The sequence below is a fragment of the Somniosus microcephalus genome, chromosome 34, assembly GCF_052327205.1.
Source record: "Somniosus microcephalus isolate GS21.2 chromosome 34, FLI_Smic_1.0, whole genome shotgun sequence".
NCBI lineage: Eukaryota > Metazoa > Chordata > Chondrichthyes > Squaliformes > Somniosidae > Somniosus > Somniosus microcephalus.
The window spans coordinates 16,505,119-16,528,333 of record NC_141020.1 but is presented as its reverse complement, the minus strand read 5'-3'; the positions used below and the strand labels follow the sequence as shown (position 1 = coordinate 16,528,333).

The following is a 23,215-nucleotide window of genomic DNA, read 5'->3' as shown; positions in this document are numbered from 1 at the left end:
GGCTCAGTGGGCCACTTGAGCACAAAATTTAGGCTGACACTTCAGCGCAGTTACTGAGGGAGTGCTGCACTGTCGAAGGTGCCATCTTTTGGGGGGGATGATAAACCGAGGCCCCGTCTGCCCTCTCAGGTGGACATAAAAGAGCCTATGGCACACTTTTGAAGAAGAGTAGGGAGAGTTCGCCCCGGTGTCCTGGGGCCAATATTTATCCCTCAACCAACATTACTAAAACAGATTATCTGGTCATTATCACATTGCTGTTTGTGGGACCTTGCTGTGCGCAAATTGGCTGCTTCATTTCCTACATCCTTCAAAGATGGGAGAGAGAGCTAATTGAAGTATGGGATTAAATCAAATACTGCCAAACAAGTTTTGTTGTTCGCTACCTGGCACGTTATTGAAAGCTTATCTAGAGTGTTTAAAGTTTGCTCAAAATGGTTAACAGTAACCTGGTATATCCTTCCTGCCCTTCTTAAACAAAGGTGCTACTTTGTCTATGGGCCTCCACCTCTAAAGCTCTTCCAGCATTACCCTGATGCTGATGGTCAGGTTGGACGCTTCATCCCAGACCGTTGCTGCACTACAGTGGTGGGTGAAGACCTGCCCTCCTGATTCTCCCTCCCTTCAGATCAGGCAGCACCAAGATTTAGGTGTCCTCAGACAGGAAACACAGTTAGCATGCAGGAACAGCAGGTTGGCCTTTATTGCAGGGGTTTTGGTTATTATTCGCTTATGGGATCTGGGCATCATTTATTGCCCATCCCTAGTTGCCCTTGAGAACATGGTGGTTAGTTACAACTGAGTGACTCGCTAGGCCATTTCCAAGGGCAGTTAAGAGTCAACCACATTGCTGTGGGTCTGGAGTCACTTATAGGCCAGACCGGGTAAGGGCAGCAGATTTTCCTTCCCTAAAGGGCATTAGTGAACCAGATGGGTTTTTACAACAATCCAATACATTCATGGTTACCATTAAAAGTAATTATTCCAGATTTATTTAATTAACTGAATTTAAATTCCCCAGTTGCCATGGTGGGATTTGAACTCACGTCTTTGATTATTGGTCTAAGACCTACTGGATTACTAGCCCAGTGACATTACCACTACACTACCATTCCTGTTGGAGTATAAGAGTAAGGAAGTCTTGCTACAATTGTACAGGGCATGGGCGAGACCACACCTGGAGTACTGTGCACAGTTTCAGTCTCCTTATCTGAGGAAGGATATACATGCCTCAGAGGCGGTGCATTGAAGGTTCACTGGATTGATTCCTGGGATGAGTGGGCTGTTCTACGAGGAGAGATTGTGTAGACTGGGCCGATACTCTCTGGAGTTCAGAAGGAGGTGATCTCATTTGAAACATAGAAGGTCCTGAGCAGGGAATTAATGGGTAGATGCTGAGAGGTTGTTTCCCCTGGCTGGAGTGATTAGAACTCTCTTCCCCAAAGGGTGGTGGAAGCAGAGTCTTTGAATATTTTTAAGGCAGAGTTAGATTCTTGATAAGCAAGGGGGTGAAAGGTTATCGGGGGTAGGCGAGAATGTGGGGTAATCAGATCAGCCATGATCTTACTGAATGGCGGGGCAGGCTCGAGGGGACGAGTGGCCGACTCCTGCTCCTAATTCGTATGTAGCTAGGGGACATAGTCTCAGGATAAGGGGTCGGACGTTTAGGACTGCGATGAGGAGGAATTTCCTCACTCAGAGGGTTGTCAATCTTTGGAATTCTCTGCCTCAAAGGGCTGTGGATGCTGAATAGTTGAGTATATTCAAGGCTGAGGTAGATAGATTTTTGGACTCTAGGGGAAATCGAGGGTTATGGGGATCGGGCGGGAAAGTGGCGTAGAGCTCGAAGATCAGCCATGATCTTATTGAATGGTGGAGCAGGCTCGAGGGGCCGTATGGCCGACTCCTGCTCCTAATTCTTATGTTCAAGCCTCTAGGCCCTCTGCCCGGCTGCCCAGACCTTGCTAAGATTGGGAACCCATGGCATTGACGACCGGTGGGAGGATACTTATGCACTACAGGGCCAGGAATCCTGAACCTCAAGGACTGCAACCAAAAACCAAAACAAGGACACTCAGTAAGCTAAAGAATTTCAATCTTAAATATAAATTTTATTGTCAACATCTTCACACGTTCCATCAAGGCAGTTTGAGGTTCCAGGTGGCTCACCGTTACGCTGTTGAAATGAGTCATTGTTGATCAGGTGTTGCATGAATACATCACACATTCCATCCACGAAAGTCCTTGAGGAATCCATGCAGTGCTCCCTCAAGACTCCTGCACACTTACAAAGTTGTGAGCCGGAACACAGCGCAAGAGGGCATCCAGACGGCACAGCGCGAGAGGGAGTCCAGACGGCACAGCGCGAGAGGGAGTCCAGACAGCACAGCGCGAGAGGGAGTCCAGACAGCACAGCGTGAGAGGGAGTCCAGACGGCACAGCGCGAGAGGGAGTCCAGACAGCACAGCGCGAGAGGGAGTCCAGACAGCACAGCGCGAGAGGGAGTCCAGACAGCACAGCGCGAGAGGGAGTCCAGACAGCACAGCGTGAGAGGGAGTCCAGACGGCACAGCGCAAGAGGGAGTCCAGACGGCACAGCGTGAGAGGGAGTCCAGACAGCACAGCGCGAGAGGGAGTCCAGACAGCACAGCGTGAGAGGGAGTCCAGACGGCACAGCGCGAGAGGGAGTCCAGACAGCACAGCGCGAGAGGGAGTCCAGACAGCACAGCGCAAGAGGGAGTCCAGACGGCACAGCGTGAGAGGGAGTCCAGACAGCACAGCGCGAGAGGGAGTCCAGACAGCACAGCGTGAGAGGGAGTCCAGACGGCACAGCGCGAGAGGGAGTCCAGACGGCACAGCGTGAGAGGGAGTCCAGACAGCACAGCGTGAGAGGGAGTCCAGACGGCACAGCGTGAGAGGGAGTCCAGACAGCACAGCGCGAGAGGGAGTCCAGACAGCACAGCGCGAGAGGGAGTCCAGACGGCACAGCGCGAGAGGGAGTCTAGACAGCACAGCGCGAGAGGGAGTCCAGACGGCACAGCCCGAGAGGGAGTCTAGACGGCACAGCGCGAGAGGGAGTCTAGACAGCACAGCATGAGAGGGACTCTAGACAGCACAGCGCGAGAGGGAGTCTAGACAGCACAGCATGAGAGGGAGTCTAGACAGCACCTGTTCAAAATTCCAGAGGCTTGTGAACCACATCAGGAAGTTTTGGAATAAAATTATTCACAAGAATGTTAACCCCTTGAGGTCAAACACCTTGCCCTGCCGGTCTGAAGAAACGACACAAAATGGCTCAAGGTTTAATTTGCCACCTGGTTAATAACGTGTTGGAAATCTTTGTACTGTATTTAATGCTGCTGTTAGCAGAGGAAATGAAATCCCGAGAGAGAGGTGGTTATTAAGCGAGCAGGATGTGCACAGTGCCAACTCCAACATGGTGGGACCCCTGAGATTCAAGTCTCACGTTCTGCACGAGTTATAAACCACCTTTAAGTTGGTGCCTATATTGTGCTTCAGAACCAACATTTAACCCTTAACACCAATTTTAGAAAGCACACTGTCCATTTTGATTAATCTTTATTTCTGTTATGTACCAATGATTATACACGCAGCTTTAACATGTTTCTTTTTTGTAACAGCTTTTCTGACGATAAATACGGAATTAGCATTTGTTCAGGCTGCTTTTACTTCAGCGTCCAATGCAAATTTTAGTCGATAATAAAAACCCTCTCTCCCTGAGACCCATGCTACCTCCGTAGCTCTTAACCCGACAGCAATATCTATTTAGTATCTAACAGTTATCATTAGACTAGTGTGTTATCAGCAGCAAACCACGTTGTTTTAATTGTTGGGGTGCCAAGAATTAAGGCAGGATCCTGTGGAAATGCTATATCGACAGGAGGTTCCTAACCGAACAATTAGGAAGCAAGCCTCTAGATAAATCAACAGAGGAAATGAGAGTGAAACCGTCTCGATATCAGTAATTAACAGTGGCGAGTGCACCCTGTTAAAGGGGACGTCAAATACTACACACAAACTGCGCACCATTTACACGGGTGAAGGGGTAAGCGGGGGTTGGGGAAATGCACCATTCTCACAATGCTGGTTGGCTCGAGTAAGCTCTTGCCTCCTGGGCCAGGGTAGGGTTGAGGCTGACCCAGTTTACAGCAGCTAGGGGCGGACGTGGTGGGGATGGGGGGGGGGCGGACGTGGTGGGGATGGGGGGGTCGTCAACCTTTCCGGGTTGTCCTGGAGTCTCCAGGATTAATCTCCTGGATAACAACAGAAAATGGAAAATGCTGGAAAAACTCAGCAGGCCAGGCAACATCCGTGGAGAGAGAAATAGAGTCAACGTTTCAGGTCAAAACCCTTTGTCAAGCCACTGCTGCGTGCATCTCCGGGAGAAGAAAATAAATCATAGGGAGGGGGTGGGGTGTTAAAAATAAAATTGTGCACTTCCCCCCCCACAATTTTCTTTGAAAACTTTCATTAGTTATAAAAGTATTGGAGATTGTGGGGGGGGGGGGAGGTTATTTGACCGGGCGGGGTGTTTGGAGGTAGGGTGGTCATGTGACAAAGCCTCCAGGAATATGGCCATCCAGAGTTGGCAACCCGGGGGCAGCGATTCGGCTGCAGCAGCAGCTGAGAGTAAATCGGCCGACTTGTGGTCGGATTGCACTGGGCGCGTGCTCCGACCAATTTCGGGCGTCCAGCCCACTTAAAGCAGGACAGAACATGCCCCAAGCACCTCACTGAGAAAAAACAAAACAAACATTGTACAAAAATAAAACACTGTCCAGTACAGGAAAATGCTTATTGAGCTGCCCAAACCTCTGGGTAAGAGGGAAACCATTTCTTAAACATGCATTGTTTAGAAAGTGGAAGACGAGCTGAGGGGGGGGCGGGGAGGGAAGGTGAAGTGCATCTGATAAGAACTTCCTCATCTGCAGTGCTGGTCGGAAACCTTTACAGCAAGAGATTCTCTTTTTTTAAGAAAGTTATTCAAATTATATTCGCCAGTTCCGGAAAGGCTGTGGTGAATACTTTGACCAGGTTTGCCGGTGTATTCGTGTGTGACAGCAAAGTTTCCTTCCACAGACTGCAGCTGTCCGGTGGAAGAAACCAAAATGGGCAGAAGCACGGAGCAAGCAGCATAGAGATGTTTCTGCAGACACTGCAGCGTGGTTTGGACTCGATCACATGCTTTTTATAAGGTGGCGGGCAGTCTGGCCCGCACTACAGCTACAGCTCAGCAACACATTGGGGGGACTATCTAACACCACCAACCCACACAGTCAGATTTCCCCAACACGTTACTGCTGAATCCTCAGCTCAGTCTATCAGCTGAGCTGGGCCCTGCCGAACACTCTCCAGTTTGTGCTAATCCCTCTAAATTAAGTGGAGGTCATGAGGGGGGGGGGGGACTGTTTATTTGCACAACACTACAATCTACTGTGTGATGTGCTTTCTATTGAAAGACCCGCATTTACATAGAGCCTTTCACGACCTCAGGATCTAGACTTTTGTGCTCACCTCACTGGAGTGAGACTCGAGACCACAACCTTCCGACTCGGAGGCAAGAGTGCTACCCACTGAGCCACTGGCCGACACCCGGATAATGTTATAGGGTGGTGTATTAATGTGGACATTACTTACTGTACTGCCCTGCGTGACGGGGAGTGGGATCGGGCATGTTTGGGGATTGAGGGGGGGGGGGGGGGGAGGGGAGGGGAAAAAAGTGTAGAACTGGAATATAGCGCGGGGCCTAGGGAAGCAGTGGGTGTCTAGGTTCTGAAAGCACGGCATGTGGTTTGGGATCCCTGCCCGTTCCCCAATCCGCTCCGTCTTGCAGGTCCCATTCTCTGTCGTACGCACCCCACCCCCAACCGTTTCTTGACCTGGTTTGTTTGGCAAAAAGCTGCCACTGACCCATTAGGTCACGCACGACAGTGAGATAAATACACTCCACCGTTACACCCCCCCCCCCGCCCTATAATGTTACAGGAAACTTTCGATTTACCGGCACCTAAATAACCGGAAATCTCGGTTAACCGGCAAAATTCAGGAGTAGGTTCAGGTAACTTTTATTACTTGCCTTCCTCCATTTGTTGCTGTGCAAGGGTGTGGCTGCAGCTGTTGCTAAGCTACAGAGACGCTTGGAATTTGTGGCCATTGTTCTGAAGAAGCAACAGGGTTTGGTGCTTTATACGGAGCTCTCAGCTCCGTATCTTTTACTATAGCGTTCGGTTATCCGGAATTTTTGATGAACCAGCACCACGTCGGTCCCGTCCGTGCCGGATAAAAAAAAATTTCCTGTATGATGTCTCAAAGCATTGAGAATTACTTTGAAGTGTCAGGTAGGCAATGCCAGATCTGACTGCATCCAGGGGAGTGCAGGAAGTTACATACACGGTGGCAATACCTTTTTGTGGGGGAAAGGGGGGAATCGAGTGACCTAAAAACCGTTGGAAGTTGACTCAAATTGTGAAGCGCTCACTACAGCAGCTTCTACTGGCCTTGCCCCACAGTCTGAACTCGTCTGTGACACCCAGTTTATCAAGCACCTGATCCCTGGCTAGCCACAGAGAAACCGCTGGCTCTGAAGGGGAGGTGGCAAGTGCACCGGGAAGTTTCTCGACAGAGGTTCACAGTTCCTCGACGCAGGCACTGCGCATTACCGTAATTATTCAGGTTGCGATTGACCCTTCCCACCCCCCCCCCCAACCACGGTGCCAGCCGTGACCTGTGACCTTTTGCCACCTTGCGCACAGGTCTGGCAGCCTTACAGGTCATTACCATGACGACGATGGCGGTTACAGCTTTCCCAGGGTGGCTGTTAGACAGGGAGCACCGATGAGGCTGCCTGCAAGGTGCGGACATCGCCTGCATCGCCCTCTGGTCTGCAAATAAACGCCAGTTTAAGAAGCATTAACAAACCAGCACGTGCAGCGGATACTGCCCCCATCCCCCCCACCAATGCCGAATCTCCAAAATGGCTGTTCCAGGAAGTGTGGAAACACCCAATTTGTATTTAAAAGGATTCTCCTTCCTCCAATGTTCCCTCCTCCTCCCCTGAAGACACTGGCCTTGACAGCAATGGAACTGATTATCGGGTGCTGCTTATGACGGGCGGCCGATCAGGTATTGCCCGTTTTGTGCCCCCGCCCCCAGACAAATTTCTAGGCCACCGACTCTTACTGGGGGTGGGGGGGGCGCAGTTCCACGGGAAGGCAGGACCGTGTCCAAGTGGCGATTCACGCGGGAGCGCTATTGTGCCACGGGGAGCGTCACAACCAAGTGAGATCCCGTCCTCGCCCGCTGGCCCTGCAGCGAGGGGGGGGGTCAATGGACAGTGATCAGGGAGGGGAACACTGGCTGAATTTCCCCCACCCCTCTCCCTAACCCTGGGGCATAAGACAAATTTAAACCCCTTCTCTGCTGACCCAAAGTGCTCTGACTGAGGCACGGTTTGACCTCAGCCATTGACCGAGATGGCACAGGTGCAATTTGCACCGAGGAAACCCTCGCTCCCAGTGATTTAGACCTTATTCCCTTTGGCAGACAAAAGTTCACGGCATCTAGCAACACGCTCTCCACCTAACCCGTACTAACTACCTGCTGTACAGGGAGGTTCGATTTTGACCTTAAATGACCGAGATCTGAAACAAGAACTGATCTTTAGTGCCCGAATCCATCGCATGGTATTTGAACAGCAATGCAGCGAGTGGGGTTCGACACACACAAGAGCGTGGGGCAGGTGGCAGCAGTGTGCATTAACCCACTTATTGAGTGCACGTGTAGTCCCGTGCAAGAATCCGGGTTTGTTCTGTACTGCTGAGATACCTTTCAGCACCAAAGCCCAGAGAAAGCTTCCCGTTGAATGAATCAAGACCATTCCGGTGCTTTTCGCGTCGGTACGTTCCGCTCACTCCTTCCCCACTTTTAATATAATCGCTCTTATTTTCTTTCCCCCTCTCTAATGCCTCCACCTCCCCTGCCGAAAGCCTCAGCTCCTGTTGGACACGTTTGGTGCATGCACTGGCTGCGTTCCATTCTGCGAGTGCGAGCCAAGACCGAACAGGCCCATCGGAGCTGGGCATAGCCCTGTCCTCGCCCCATTCCCAGCGATCGGGGTGGGGGGGGGGCGCGAAAACACAGGCTAGTCCTCCGCCCCAGTTCAGGGGGCGCCGAGGGCAATGATAGCACACCACCTGGTGTCCTGATTGCGATTAGGCAATTTAGCAGAGACTGGGTGGGGCCTGCACCTCGCACGGTCTACTCTCTCTCGAGCTCGGTACTGCACCCGACACCCTCTCTAACCTGGGAGACTACGAAGGAACGTGGGAGAATCATGTTTTTTGCTAATATTACAGAACAGAGGTGTGCGCTGAAAGGTTATCGAGTGTTCAGAAAGCATTGTCCCCCTGACCTAGCTAAACATCACAAACTAACACAGCAGGCACTTCCCTAGTATACCTTAGTGAGAAGATTTTTGGACTCTCGGGGATTCAAGGGATATGGAGATTGGGCGGGAAAGTGGAGTTGAGGTCAAAGATCAGCCATGATCTTATTGAATGGCGGAGCAGGCTCGAGGGGCCGAATGACCTACTCCTGCTCCTAATTTTTGTGTTCTTAAGATGAATCTAACGCCACAGGCCAAGACAGAAAATAATAAAACAGACCACTACCCCCAAGAGCTCCGTGCACAACCTGCCCTCCCAAAACTGACAGAATATTTAAGTCAAGTGGAAACAATTAGCCTTTCCTCACCCTTTGGGTTTCCATTTCTCTCCCCTTTCTGTGATCAGAGTGCACTGAATAATTTAGGTCTCCTACATTGCTATGACATATTCCCCTCCCCTCCCCTCCCCCCCCCCCCGCCCACTTCTGAGAATCTCGGGTAACGGACGTCACTGCGCACGGGCCCTTTAAGCAACAAGCTCGTCCTCTCAGCGACATCATTCCTGTGTTCAGGATGAGAGGATCACTGAAGACCAGGGTTTCGCCGAGTGCCAGTCCCCAGTGATATCAAATTCCGACAATACCCAGCTACCAAAAAACAGGAACACAGAGCGCTCTGATTAGCGGGATAAGAGACTGAATGCAGGGGCGGGCAGGGGAAGAATTCCCAGTAATTAACGGATGATTTTAAGTTTAGGAAAACAATGGTTTAACAAGAGGTGACTTTTGTGACAACGAGATCAAACGGAAACTCGTTGGCGAGGGGTAGCGGACAGGGTGGGACTCAGCCGTTCCTCGGAGCGCTGTCTCTAATTCTCGTAATGGTCGATGGGGTAATGCTCCCCGTACATCTTCAGGTGCCTCTGCAGCACCTCCTGCTGCTTCTGGAGGTTGACTGGAGTCTCTTTGTACACGTCGGTGAACAAATATTCCAGCTTTGGTTTCAGCGCCCGCTCGGCCTCCTCAAAGGCTTCCATCACCTGGCGAAGAGATTGCAGAGTCCGTCAGTTAACCAGGTGGCATTCCAACTCTGTCATCATCACTCAAGCTTCCCTCTTGTTTTTAAAATGTCTATATATATTTTTGCTGCCGTGTTGACCTGTGCCACCTGTTGACAGAGGGCACCCTGGGCTCCACTACTGTTTAACCAGCTCCTCGTGATGTGCAGAGAACGATACACAGGCAGCATAACACTCGCACAGTATCCGCCCTCTCTCGCGTGGCTCTCTCTCCCACGCTCCAACCCCCTTGCGCGCAATATTCACACACACCCACATCCAATTAGGTCACTGGATAATAATGAGGAGTTGACTTTCACCTGTGTGTTGTGTCTCTATTGATGTCTATGTGAGCACTGCTGATAAAGAGCTAGAAAGAGCGCGAGAGGAGCGGCGAGGGGAAAACGGAACGGTGAGAGGAACGGCGAGAGGAGCGGCGAGAGGAACGGAACAGTGAGAGGAACGGCGAGGGGAGCGGCGAGGGGAAGTGAGGAACGGTGAGAGGAACGGAACAGTGAGAGGAGCGGCGAGGGGAGCGGCGAGCGGAACGGCGAGCGGAACGGAACGGCGAGAGGAACGGAACGGCGAGAGGAACGGAACGGTGAGAGGAACGGAACGGTGAGAGGAACGGAACGGTGAGAGGAACGGTATGGCGAGAGGAACGGAATGGTGAGAGGAACGGAACGGTGAGAGGAACGGAACAGTGAGAGGAACGGTGAGAGGAACGGAACGGCGAGAGGAACGGAACAGTGAGAGGAACGGTGAGAGGAACGGAACGGCGAGAGGAACGGAACAGTGAGAGGAACGGTGAGAGGAACGGAACAGTGAGAGGAACGGTGAGAGGAACGGAACGGCGAGAGGAACGGAACAGCGAGAGGAACGGAACAGCGAGAGGAACGGAACAGTGAGAGGAACGGAACAGTGAGAGGAACGGTGAGTGGAACGGAGTCAGCGATGTTATAAAGAGCGAGGGGAGTGGGATCAGTGGCGGGGGAAGGGGAGGGGGAAGGGGAGGGCGTGGGGAGGGGGAAGGGGAGGGGGAGGGGGAAGGGGAGGGGGAGGGGGAAGGGGAGGGGGAGGGGAGGGGAAGGGGAGGGGGAGGGGGAAGGGGAGGGGGAAGGGAGGGGGAGGGGGAAGGGGAAGGGGAGGGGAGGGGGAAGGGGAGGGGAGGGGGAAGGGGAGGGGAGGGGGAAGGGGAGGGGGAGGGGAGGGGGAAGGGGAGGGGAGGAGGGGGAGGGGGAGGGGAGGGGGAAGGGGAAGGGGAGGGGGAAGGGGAGGGGAGGGGGAGGGGGAAGGGGAGGGGGAGGGGAGGGGGAAGGGGAGGGGAGGGGGAGGGGGAGGATCAGCGATGTTATAAAGAGCGAGGGGAGTGGGATCAGTGGCGGGGGAAGCGGAGGGGGAAGGGGAAGGGGAGGGGGAGGGGGAAGGGGAAGGGGAGGGGGAGGGGGAGGGGAGGGGGAGGGGAGGGGGAGGGGAGGGGGAGGATCAGCGATGTTATAAAGGGCCTTCAAAACAGAAAAATCAAGGAGCGACATCACAGGGCAGCAGGTAGGTGATTGGTTGGTGAGTATTAGTTTTTTTAGTCTCTAAACTAGTTAAGAAACTGTAAACTGCTATAACTTTACTTTATTAAATTAGTAACTAAACCAGATAAACCAATTAAAACTAAAATAATTGATTAAAATTTTAAAAAAAATAATTAACTAAACAACTAAATAAAGAAAGTTGGATAGACATGGCGGGGCAAGTGGTGTGCCATGATTGCAGCGTGTGGGAGTTTGTGGAGATTAGCGAGATCCTGAGCAACCACACCTGCGGTAAGTGCCCGCAGCTCGAGGAACTTCGGCTCAGAGTTGTTGAGCCGGAATCCGAGCTGCAGACATTGCGGGGCATCAGGGAGGGGGGAGTTACCTGGCCACTTTGTTCCAGGAGGCAGTCACACCCCTTAGATTAAGTAGTACTTTAGAGTTCGTCAGTGGTCAGAGACAGGAGGGTGTGACTGAGAGTCAGGAAGGTATGGGGACCCAGGACATATTGATGGAGGAGCCTCGGCCAACTCGACCTTGACCAACAGGTACGAGGTACTTGCTATTATGAATCTTATGATCCATGAAGAAAGACTCATGAAATAACACTGGACAGCCAGCTGGTGGCGCCGTCCAAGGAGTATAAATACTTTGGCGTGGGCCCAGCTTGCCCAGGACATTTTGTAAACAGGAACTAGTGAAAGATAACTAGAAACAAGTTGATTAAAGCCTTGCTTTATACTCGAACCAAGTGCGTAGTGAGTTTTATTATGTCACTTGCTACCTGTGTGGATGAGAACAAGGACTGCAGGGTGGATGAGCAAACTGACCACGGCACCATGGTGCAGGAGGCCATTCAAGTAGGGGGGGAGTGAAAAGGCATGTAGTTGTGGTAGGGGACAGTATAGTCAGGGGGATAGATACTGTTCTCTGCAGCCACGGCCGGGAGTTCCGAAGGTCGTGTTGCCTGCCCGGTGCCAGGGTTAAGGATATCTCATCGCGGCTGGAGAAGAACTTGGAGTGGGAGAGGGAGGATTACGCAGAACATTGGCGAGAACACATTTTTCTTTTAACATACATTTTCCAACTCTGTCCCCCCCTCTCTCTGAGATATTGAGGCATGCTGGAGTACAGTTCCACTGACCCAAGTATTCATCAAGCTTATCTATTGATATCATTCAATTCTAAGGTAAACAGAACCAGCCAGAGGTTAGACTGGGAGAAATGGGGTTCCAAAGGCATGAGCTTTGATGGCCCGAATGGCTTCTTCTAATCCTTGATTGTTCCTATCTGTGAGCTAATTGGCAGGCTAATCCACAAGGGAGGCAGCACAAGCTTGCTCATCTAATGCCAACGCAAGGATCAGGAGCAGGAATCCGAGCTGATTTCTCCCCATCTACATTGGGGAGGCTAACTATAGCTCCCCTGCTGCTCCCGTGCCCGAGCTCCTAGAAACAGAGGAACAAAAGGAGGCCAGTCATCCCCTTGAGACTGTTCCGCCATTCAATAAGATCATGGCTGATCTGAACCGCAACTCCATTTGACCCATATCCCCCGATACCCTTACCTAATAAAAAAAAAATCAGTCGATCTCAGCCTTGAAAATTTCAGTTGACCCAGCATCCACGGCCTTTTGGGAGGGAAGAGAGTTCCAGATTTCTATCAGCCTTTGTCTGAAAACATGTTTCCTGATTCCCAGCTCAAATTTTAAGATTGTGCCCCCTTTGTTCAGGACTCCTACACCAGAGAAACAGTTTCTCTCTATCTAACTTATCGAATTCTTTCAATTAGATCATCCCTCACCTTCTAAACTCAAGGGAATGCAAGCCATGTTTATGCAACCTAGCCTCAAAATTTAACCCTCTAAACCCGGTACCATTCTGGTGAATCTGCACTGCACCCCGTCCTTCCTGAGGTGCCGTGCCCAAAAGTGAATGCAGTTACAGGAAACTTTCGATTTACCGGCACCTAAATAACCGGAAATCTCGGTTAACCGGCAAAATTCAGGAGTAGGTTCAGGTAACTTTTATTACTTGCCTTCCTCCATGTGTTGCTGTGCAAGGGTGTGGCTGCAGCTGTTGCTAAGCTACAGAGACGCTTGCAACTTGTGGCCATTGTTCTGAAGCCAACAGGGTTTGTTGCTTTATATGGAGCTCTCAGCTCTCCGTATCTTTTACTATAGCTTTCAGTTATCCAGAATTGTTGATGAACCGGCACCACGTCGGTCCTGTCCGTGCCGGATAAAAAAAAGTTTCCTGTACTCCAGATGGGATCTGACCAGGGCCCTGTACAACTGAAGCATCACTTCTTCCCCATTGTATTCCAACCCCCCTCGAGATAAAGGCCAACATTCCACTAGCCTTTTTGATTGCTTTTTGTACCGGTCTACTGGCTTTTAGTTATTTATGTACACGGCCAGCCAAATGCCAGCTGGGTAGCACACTCGCCTCGGAGTCAGAAGGTTGTGGGTCCGAGTCCCACTCCAGAGACTCGAGCACAAAAATCCAGGCCGACACTCCCAGTGCAGTGCCGAGGGAGCGCTGCACTGTCGGAGGTGCCGTCTTTCGGATGAGACGTTCAACTGAGGCCCCCCGTCTGCCCTCTCTTAGGTGGATGTAAAAGATCCCTCGGAACTATTTCGAAGAGGAGCAGGGAAGTTATCCCCGGTGTCCTGGCCAATAGTTATCCCACAACAACAACAACTCGTATTTATATAGCGCCTTTAATGTAGTAAAACGTCCCAAGGCGCTGCACAGGAGAGTTACAAGACAAAAATACGTGACAAAAAAAAATCAATCGACATCACAAAAACATGATCTGGTCATTATCTCATCACTGTGTGTGGGAGCTTGCTGTGCGCAATTTCGCTGCCGTGTTTCCTACATTACAACACAGTGACTACACTTCAAAAAGTACTTCATTGGCTGTAAAGTGCTTTGGGACGTCCTGAGGTCACGAATGGCGCTATAGAAATGCAACTCTTTTCTTTTTTCTTAAATCCCTTTGCTCCGCCAGTTCCTAGTCTCTCGTTGTTAAGAAAATATTCCGATTCGTCTTTCTTGGCTCACACTTCCCATATTGATCAGCTTACTCACCAATGACCAAGAGTTGAACGGATGAAAATGACGGGAAGGAAAAGACCAGCTGGCCCATCAAGCCTGCCCCACACCGCAGCATCAGGACTAGACACTTCATCCCTCCCCGCAACCCCCTCTTGCAGCCATGTAGTCTCCCGGGTTGAAAAGAGAAAAAAAAGACAGACTTGCATTTCTATAGCGCCTTTTACGACCACCGGACGTCCCAAAGCGCTTCACAGCCAATGAAGTACTTTTTGAAGTGCAGCCACTGTTGTAAGAACATAAGAAATAGGAGCAGGAGTAGGCCAATCGGCCCCTCGAGCCTGCTCCGCCATTCAATAAGATCATGGCTGATCTGATCCTAACCGCCAATCCACTATCACAGAACCATCTCCTGAATCTAACAGAATTAGACACACGAAATAGGAGCAGGATCAGGCTACACGGCCCCTGGGCCCGCTCCGCTACCCACAGGGCCATGACTGATCCGAACCTAGACTCATGTCCAAATTCCTGCCTGCTCCCCGTAACCCTTAATTCCCTTTACTTCTAGGAAACTGTCTATTTCTGTTTTAAATTTATGTAATGATGTAGCTTCTACAGCTTTTTGGGGCAGCATATTCCATGGACCTACCACCCTCTGAGTGAAGTAGTTCCTCCTCATCTCAGTTTTGAAAGAGCAGCCCCTTATTCTAAGACTATGCCCCCTAGTTCTAGTTTCACCCATCATCGGGAACATCCTCCCCGCATCCACCCGATCCAACCCCTTCACAATCTTATATGTTTCAATAAGATCGCCTCTCATTCTTCTGAACTCCAATGAGTAGAGTCCCAATCTACTCAACCTCTCCTCATATGTCCATCCCCTCATCCCCGGGATTAACCGAGTGAAACTTCTTTGTACTGACTCGAGAGCAAGTATGTCCTTTCTTAAGTATGGACACCAAAACTGTACGCAGTATTCCAGGTGCGGTCTCACCAATACCTTGTACAACTGAAGCAATACCTCCCTATTTTTATATTCTATCCCCCTAGCAATGAAAGCCAACATTCCATTGGCCTTCTTAATCACTTGCTGCACCTGCATACTAACCTTTTGAGTTTCGTGCACCAGGACCCCCAGATCCCTTTGTACTTCAGTACTTTCCAGTTTCTTGCCATTAAGATAATAACTTGCTCTACGATTTTTCCTGCCAAAGTGCATAACCTCACACTTTCCAGTATTGTATTCCATCTGCCAAATCTCTGCCCACTTACTTAGCCTGTCGATGTCCCTTTGCAGGTTTTTTATGTCCTCCTCACTCACTACTTTCCCTCCCATCTTAGTATCATCTGCAAACTTTGATATGTTACACTCGGTCCCCTCCTCCAAATCGTTAATATAGATTGTAAAGAGTTGGGGACCCAGCACTGACCCCTGCGGAACACCACTAGTTACTGATTGCCAGTCTGAGAATGAACCATTTATCCCAACTCTCTGCCTTCTGTTAGATAGCCAATCCTCTATCCATGCCAGAATATTACCCCCAATCCCGTGATTTTTTATCTTAAGCAATAATCTTTTGTGTGGCACCTTGTCAAATGCCTTTTGGAAGTCTAAATACACTACGTCCACTGGTTGCCCTTTATCCACCCTATACGTTACTTCCTCAAAGAACTCCAGCAAATTTGTCAAACATGACTTCCCCTTCATAAAACCATGCTGACTTTGTCCTATTAAATTATGATTATCCAAATGTCCTGTTACTGTCTCCTTAATAATGGACTCCAAAATTTTACCTACCACAGATGTTAGGCTAACCGGTCTATAGTTTCCAGCCTTCTGTCTACTGCCCTTTTTAAATAAGGGTGTTACATTAGCAGTTTTCCAGTCTGCCGGGACCTTTGCCGAGTCCAGGGAGTTTTGGAAAATTATTACCAATGCATCCACAATCGCTACCGCCACTTCCCTCAAGACCCTAGGATGTAAGCCATCAGGTCCAGGTGATTTATCCGCCTTGAGTCCCATTATTTTACCGAGTACCACTTCCTTAGTGATTTTGATCGTGTTTAGCTCCTCCCCCCCTTTAGCCCCCTGTTTGTCCAGTGTTGGGATATTCTTAGTGTCTTCTACTGTAAAGACTGATGTAAAATATTCATTCAGTGTTTTTGCCATCTCCATATTTCCCACCATTAATTTCCCGGTCTCATCCTCTAAGGGACCAACATTTACTTTAGCCACCCTTTTTCTTTTTATATAACTATAAAAACTCTTACTATCTGTTTTTATATTTTTTGCTAATTTACTTTCATAATCTATCTTCCCTTTCTTAATCAATCTTTTTGTTACTTTTTGCTGTCTTTTAAAGTTTTCCCAATCCTCTATCCTCCCACTAGATTTGGCTACCTTATATGCCCTTGTTTTTAGTCGCATACTATCCTTAATTTCTTTACTTAGCCACGGATGGCTGTCTTTTCTTTTACACCCTTTTCTTCTCAGTGGAATATATATTTTTTGGAAGTTGTAAAATAACTCCTTAAATGTACACCACTGATCATGTATCGTCTTACCCTTTAATCTATTTTCCCAATCCACTCTACTCAATTCCGCTCTCATACCTTCATAGTCTCCTTTATTCAAGCTTAGCACGCTTGTTTGAGATCCAACCTTCTCACCCTCTAATTGAATATGGAATTCAACCATGTTATGGTCACTCATTCCAAGGGGATCCTTTACTAGGACATTTTTAATTAATCCCGTCTCGTTACACAGGACCAGATCTAAGGTTGCTTGCCCCCTGGTCGGTTCAGTTACATACTGCTCAAGAAACCCATCCCTAATACACTCAATGAACTCATCCTCAAGGCAGCCCTGCCCAATTTGATTTGTCCAATTAATATGATAGTTAAAATCCCCCATAATTATCGATGTTCCCTTATTACAAGCCTCAACTATTTCCTGATTGATACTCCGTCCAACAGAGTTGCCACTGTTCGGAGGCCTATAGACTACGCCCACTAGTGTTTTTTCCCCCTTATTATTCCTTACCTCCACCCAAACTGTTTCATTATCCTGATCTTTTGACCCAATATCATTTCTCTGTATTACAGTGATTCCTTCCTTTATTAACATAGCCACCCCACCTCCCCTTCCTTCCTGCCTGTCCTTCCTGATCGTTAAATAACCTGGTATGTTTAATTCCCAGGCATTGTCACCCTGCAGTCATGTTTCTGTAATGGCCACAAGATCATACCCATATGTAGTTATTTGTGCCATTAACTCATCTATTTTGTTACGAATGCTACGTGCATTCAGATAGAGAACTTTCAAATATGTTTTGTGACACTTAGTTCCTGCTTTTGCCCTTTTTATTACTTTACCTTTTACTCCATACCTTCTGCCCCTTCCTGACACGCTCTGGTTTTTAATTTCCCCACTGCTACCTAAGTCTATGACCTTCTCTGTTGTCATTTTTATTATTTGCTCTCTAGGAACCTCCCCCCCACTAGTTAGTTTAAAGCCCTCTCTACAGCCCTAGTTATATGATCTGCCAGGACTCTAGTCCCAGCACTGGCCAAGTGAAGCCCGTCCCAACGGAACAGCTCCCTCCTGCCCCAGTACTGGTGCCAGTGTCCCAGGAAGCAAAACCCATTTCTCCCACACCAGTCTTTGAGCCACGCATTTAACTCTCTAATTTTATTTGTCCTAGCCAAATTCGCTCGTGGCTCAGGTAATAATCCAGAGATTATTACCCTTGTGGTTCTGCTTTTTAATTTGGCCCCTAGCTGCTCAAACTCACTCAGCAGAACCTCCTTCCTTGTCCTATCTATGTCGTTGGTACCAACATGGACCACGACAACTGGATCCTCCCCCTCCCACTCCAAGTTTCTCTCCAGTCCAGAGGAGATGTCCTTAATCCTGGCACCGGGCAGGCAACACAGCCTTCGGGACTCTCGCTCTCAGCTGCAAAGAACTCTACCTATCCCCCTAACGATACTATCCACTACAACATTTCTTTTAACTCCCCCCACTTGAATGGCCCCCTGCTCCACGGTGCTGTGGCCAGGTTGCTCATCCTCCCTGCAGTCCCTGCTTCTGTCCCCACAGGGAGTAAGAGCCTCGAACCTGTTGGACAAGTGCAAGGGCTGCGGCTCCTCCAACACTACCTCCTGGATCCCCGTACCTGCCTCACTTCTAGTCACACCATCCTGACCCTGGCCACGGACTACATCTGAATTAATTAATCTAATTGGTGTGACTACCTCGTGATACACAGAGTCCAGGTAACTCTCCCCCTCCCTGATGTGTCTCAGTGTTTGAAGCTCGGACTCCAGCTCTTCAACACGGAGCCGGAGTTCCTCGAGCAGCCAACACTTACTGCAAATGTGATCACTGTGAGCATCAATGGTGTCCACCAGCTCCCACATATTGCAGCAGCAACACATCACCTGATCTCCCATTCTATGTAATTAATTAAATTTATTAATATTATTCTTAAATATACTCTGCCCCGATTCTAGATGGTGAATATCACACCTTAGAAACTATAAACCAAAGAGATTTAAGCTTAAAAGGGAGAAATACTTACCAACCAATCACTTACCCGCTTTCTGGTGACGTCACACTTGGATTACTTTTTACCTCTCTCCTTCCAGACTGGAGACTGGTTTTACCTGGTCTCTGGGACTTTTATAGCCCCGCTCTGCCGCTCGAGATTCTCGCCGACGCTGTGAGGCCTTACCTGGTCTCTGGGGACTTTTATAGCCCCGCTCTGCCGCTCGAGATTCTCGCCGACGCACTGAGGCCTTACCTGGTCTCTGGGGACTTTTATAGCCCCGCCCTGCTGCTCGAGATTCTCGCCGACGCACTGAGGCCTTACCTGGTCTCTGGGCCTTTTATAGCCCCGCTCTGCCGCTCGAGATTCTCGCCGACGCACTGAGGCCTTACCTGGTCTCTGGGACTTTTATAGCCCCGCTCTGCCGCTCAGGATTCCCGCCGACGCACTGAGGCCTTACCTGGTCTCTGGGCCTTTTATAGCCCCGCTCTGCCGCTCGAGATTCTCGCCGACGTACTGAGGCCTTACCTGGTCTCTGGGACTTTTATAGCCCCGCTCTGCTGCTCGAGATTCTCGCCGACGCACTGAGGCCTTACCTGGTCTCTGGGGACTTTTATAGCCCCGCTCTGCCGCTCGAGATTCTCGCCGACGCACTGAGGCCTTACCTGGTCTCTGGGGACTTTTATAGCCCCGCTCTGCTGCTCGAGATTCTCGCCGACGCACTGAGGCCTTACCTGGTCTCTGGGACTTTTATAGCCCCGCTCTGCCGCTCAGGATTCTCGCCGACGCACTGAGGCCTTACCTGGTCTCTGGGGACTTTTATAGCCCCGCTCTGCCGCTCGAGATTCTCGCCGACGTACTGAGGCCTTACCTGGTCTCTGGGGACTTTTATAGCCCCGCTCTGCCGCTCGAGATTCTCGCCGACGTACTGAGGCCTTACCTGGTCTCTGGGGACTTTTATAGCCCCGCTCTGCTGCTCGAGATTCTCGCCGACGCTGTGAGGCTTTACCTGGTCTCTGGGGACTTTTATAGCCCCGCTCTGCCGCTCGAGATTCTCGCCGACGCACTGAGGCCTTACCTGGTCTCTGGGACTTTTATAGCCCCGCTCTGCCGCTCAGGATTCTCGCCGACGCACTGAGGCCTTACCTGGTCTCTGGGGACTTTTATAGCCCCGATCTGCCGCTCAGGATTCTCGCCGACGTACTGAGGCCTTACCTGGTCTCTGGGACTTTTAATGTAGGAAACGCGGCAGCCAACGTGCGCACAGCAAGCTCCCACAAACAGCAATGTGAGAATGACCCAGATCATCTGTTTTTTCGTGATGTTGTTTGAGGGATAAATATTGGCCCGGGACACCGGGGAGAACTCCCCCTGCTCTTCTTCAAAATAGTGGCCGTGGGATAAGAACATAAGAAGTAGGAGCAGGAGTAGGCCATACGGCCCCTCGGGCCTGCTCCGCCATTCAATAGGATCATGGCTGATCTGAATCTAGACTCACGTCCACTTCCCTGCCCTCTCCCCGTAACCCCTAATTCCCTTATCTGCTAGGAAAATGTCTATCTCCATTTTAAATTTATTTAATGTTGCAGCTTCCACAGCTCTCTGGGGTAGCAAATTCCATAGATTTACTACCCTCTGAGTGAAGAAGTTTCTCCTCATCTCAGTTTTGAAAGGGCAGCCCCTTATTCTAAGATTATGCCCCCTAGTTCTAGTCTCACCCATCAGTGGAAACATCCTCACCGCATCCACCCGATCAAGCCCCCTCACAATCTTATATGTTTCGATAAGATCGCCTCTCATTCTTCTGAACTCCAATGAGTAGAGTCCCAACCTACTCAACCTTTCCTCATACGTCAACCCCCTCATCTCTGGAATCAACCGAGTGAACCTTCTCTGAACCGCCTCGAGAGCAAGTATATCTTTTCTTAAATATGGAAACCAAAACTGCACGCAGTATTCCAGGTGTGGCCTCACCAGTACCCTGTATAACTGCAGCAAGACTTCCCTGTTTTTATACTCCATCCCCCTTGCAATAAAAGCCAAGATTCCATCGGCCTTCCTGATCACCTGCTGCACCTGCATACTAACTTTTTGTGTTTCATGCACCAGGACCCCCAGATCCCTTTGTACTGTAGGAAACGCAGCAGCCAATGTGCGCACAGCAAGCTCCCACAAACAGCAATGTGAGAATGACCAGATCATCTGTTTTTTCGTGATGCTGTTTGAGGGATAAATATTGGCCCGGGACACCGGGGAGAACTCCCCCTGCTCTTCTTCAAAATAGTGGCCGTGGGATCTTTTACGTCCACCTGAGAGCGCAGACGGGGGCCTCGGTTTAACGTCTCATCTGAAACATGGCACCTCCGACAGTGCAGCGCTCCCTCGGCACTGCCCTGGAGTCTCGGCTTTGACAGTGCAGCGCTCCCTCGGCACTGCCCTGGAGTCTCGGCCTCCGACAGTGCAGCGCTCCCTCGGCACTGCACTGGAGTCCCGGCCTCCGACAGTGCAGCGCTCCCTCGGCACTGCCCTGGAGTCTCGGCTTTGACAGTGCAGCGCTCCCTCGGCACTGCCCTGGAGTCTCGGCCTCCGACAGTGCAGCGCTCCCTCGGCACTGCACTGGAGTCTCGGCTTTGACAGTGCAGCGCTCCCTCGGCACTGCACTGGAGTCTCGGCTTTGACAGTGCAGTGCTCCCTTGGCACTGCCCTGGAGTCTCGGCCTCTGACAGTGCAGCGCTCCCTCGGCACTGCACTGGAGTCTCGGCTTTGACAGTGCAGCGCTCCCTCGGCACTGCCCTGGAGTCTCGGCCTCCGACAGTGCAGCGCTCCCTTGGCACTGCAGCGCTCCCTTGGCACTGCACTGGAGTCTCGGCCTCCGACAGTGCAGCGCTCCCTCGGCACTGCACTGGAGTCTCGGCCTCCGACAGTGCAGCGCTCCCTCGGCACTGCACTGGAGTCTCGGCCTCCGACAGTGCAGCGCTCCCTCGGCACTGCACTGGAGTCTCGGCCTCCGACAGTGCAGCGCTCCCTCGGCACTGCACTGGAGTCTCGGCCTCCGACAGTGCAGCGCTCCCTCGGCTCTGCACTGGAGTCTCGGCTTTGACAGTGCAGCGCTCAAGTCTCTGGAGTGGGGCTTGAACCCATGACCTTCAGACTCAGAGGCTAAAAAAAAGAGAAAAAAAATCAATGAGGGATAAAACACTGGAAAATTCCTCTCCGACACCCTCAGGCGATTGAAGTCAGTCAGGAGATCACAGGGACCAAGTTATTTTCTAAGTGGGAGCTTCCTTGTCCTGTGGTGTTTGCCACTCCAGAGATTTAAGCCCATAATCCACTGGGAAAGTTAGGAGTTTAAAAAAAACCTGATTCAATCTGCCTCAGCTCGATCTACCTCACGCTGAAGTGTTTGCAGGAAAAAGGCTTGCATTTCTATAGCGTCTTTCACCACCTCAGGACGTCCCAAAGCGCTTTGCAACCAATGAGGTACTGTTGTAATGCCGGCCAACGTTTAGGAGGTTTAGTGCCATGCTGTCCCGCTGCCCGCGGCAATACCTACTCGCTTTCTGGACTGCTTCCTCCAGGCTTTTTCCTGCTCCTCGTCCCACCAGCCCTTGTTCACCATGTAGTGTCGGAGCCTGGAGATGGGGTGGTCCTGCTTGTCCCAGTAGTTCACCTCGTCCACCGATCGATAGGCTGAGCTGTCATCGCTGGTACTGTGGTGGCCGATCCTGGAGAGGGTCAGAACACAATTGTGCAATTAGTCTAGAACCAGGGGTCACAGTCTCAGGATAAGGGGTCGGGCATTTAGGACTGAGATGAAGAGGAATTTCTTCACTCAGAGGGTGGTGAATCTTTGGAATTCTCTACCACAGAGGGCTGTGGAGGCTCAGTCGTTGAGTATATTCAAAGAAAAAATAGAAAAGACTTGCATTTCTATAGCGCCTTTCACGACTACTGGATGTCCCAAAGTGCTTTACAGCCAATGAAGTGTAGTCACTGTTGTACTGTAAGAAACATAAAAGGACTTTGGGCACTCTCGCCTCAGAGTCAGAAGGTCGTGGGTTCAAGTCCCACTCCAGAGACTTGAGCCCATTATCCAGGCTGACACACTCAACTGCGCTGAGGGAATGCTGCACTGTCGGAGGTGCGTCTTTTGGATGAGGCGCTAAACTGAGGCCCCGTCTGCCCGCTCAGGTGGAGAGTAAAAGATCCCTTGGCCCTATTTTGAAGAAGAGCAGGGGGAGTTCTCCCTGGTGTCCTGGGGCCAATATCTAGCCCTCAACCTACATCAGTGAAACAGATGATCTGGTCATTATCACGTTGCTGTTTGTGGGAGCTTGCTGTACGCAAATTGGCTGCTGCGTTTCCCACATTACAACAGTGGCCACAATTCAAAAAGAACTTCATTGGCTGTAAAGCGCTTTGAGACATCTGGTGGTCAAGAAAGGCGCTATACAAATGCAAGTCTTTCTTTTACTGATTGACTACACTGAACCTGGACTATTAAAGCCAGAAGGGTGGCCAGCCTACTGCCACTGGCACATATCTGACAGCAGGGTGCGGCAGGCGATGTACAGCACAGGGAGCCAATAGTGGGATTTTTCTAGTCTGGCACTTCAT

General features: G+C 50.5%; 1 protein-coding gene across 1 annotated transcript in view; it reads right to left on the bottom strand.

The window, feature by feature from the left end:
• Positions 1-3,561: 3,561 nt before the first annotated feature.
• bckdha (branched chain keto acid dehydrogenase E1 subunit alpha) overlaps positions 3,562-23,215 on the bottom strand; it is a 65,304-nt gene continuing 45,650 nt past the window's right edge. The window contains 2 exon segments of the mRNA XM_085973462.1: positions 3,562-9,442; positions 22,152-22,323. Of these exon segments, the coding sequence (XP_085829588.1) occupies positions 9,272-9,442; positions 22,152-22,323 (343 nt within the window). The 3' untranslated portion in view covers positions 3,562-9,271.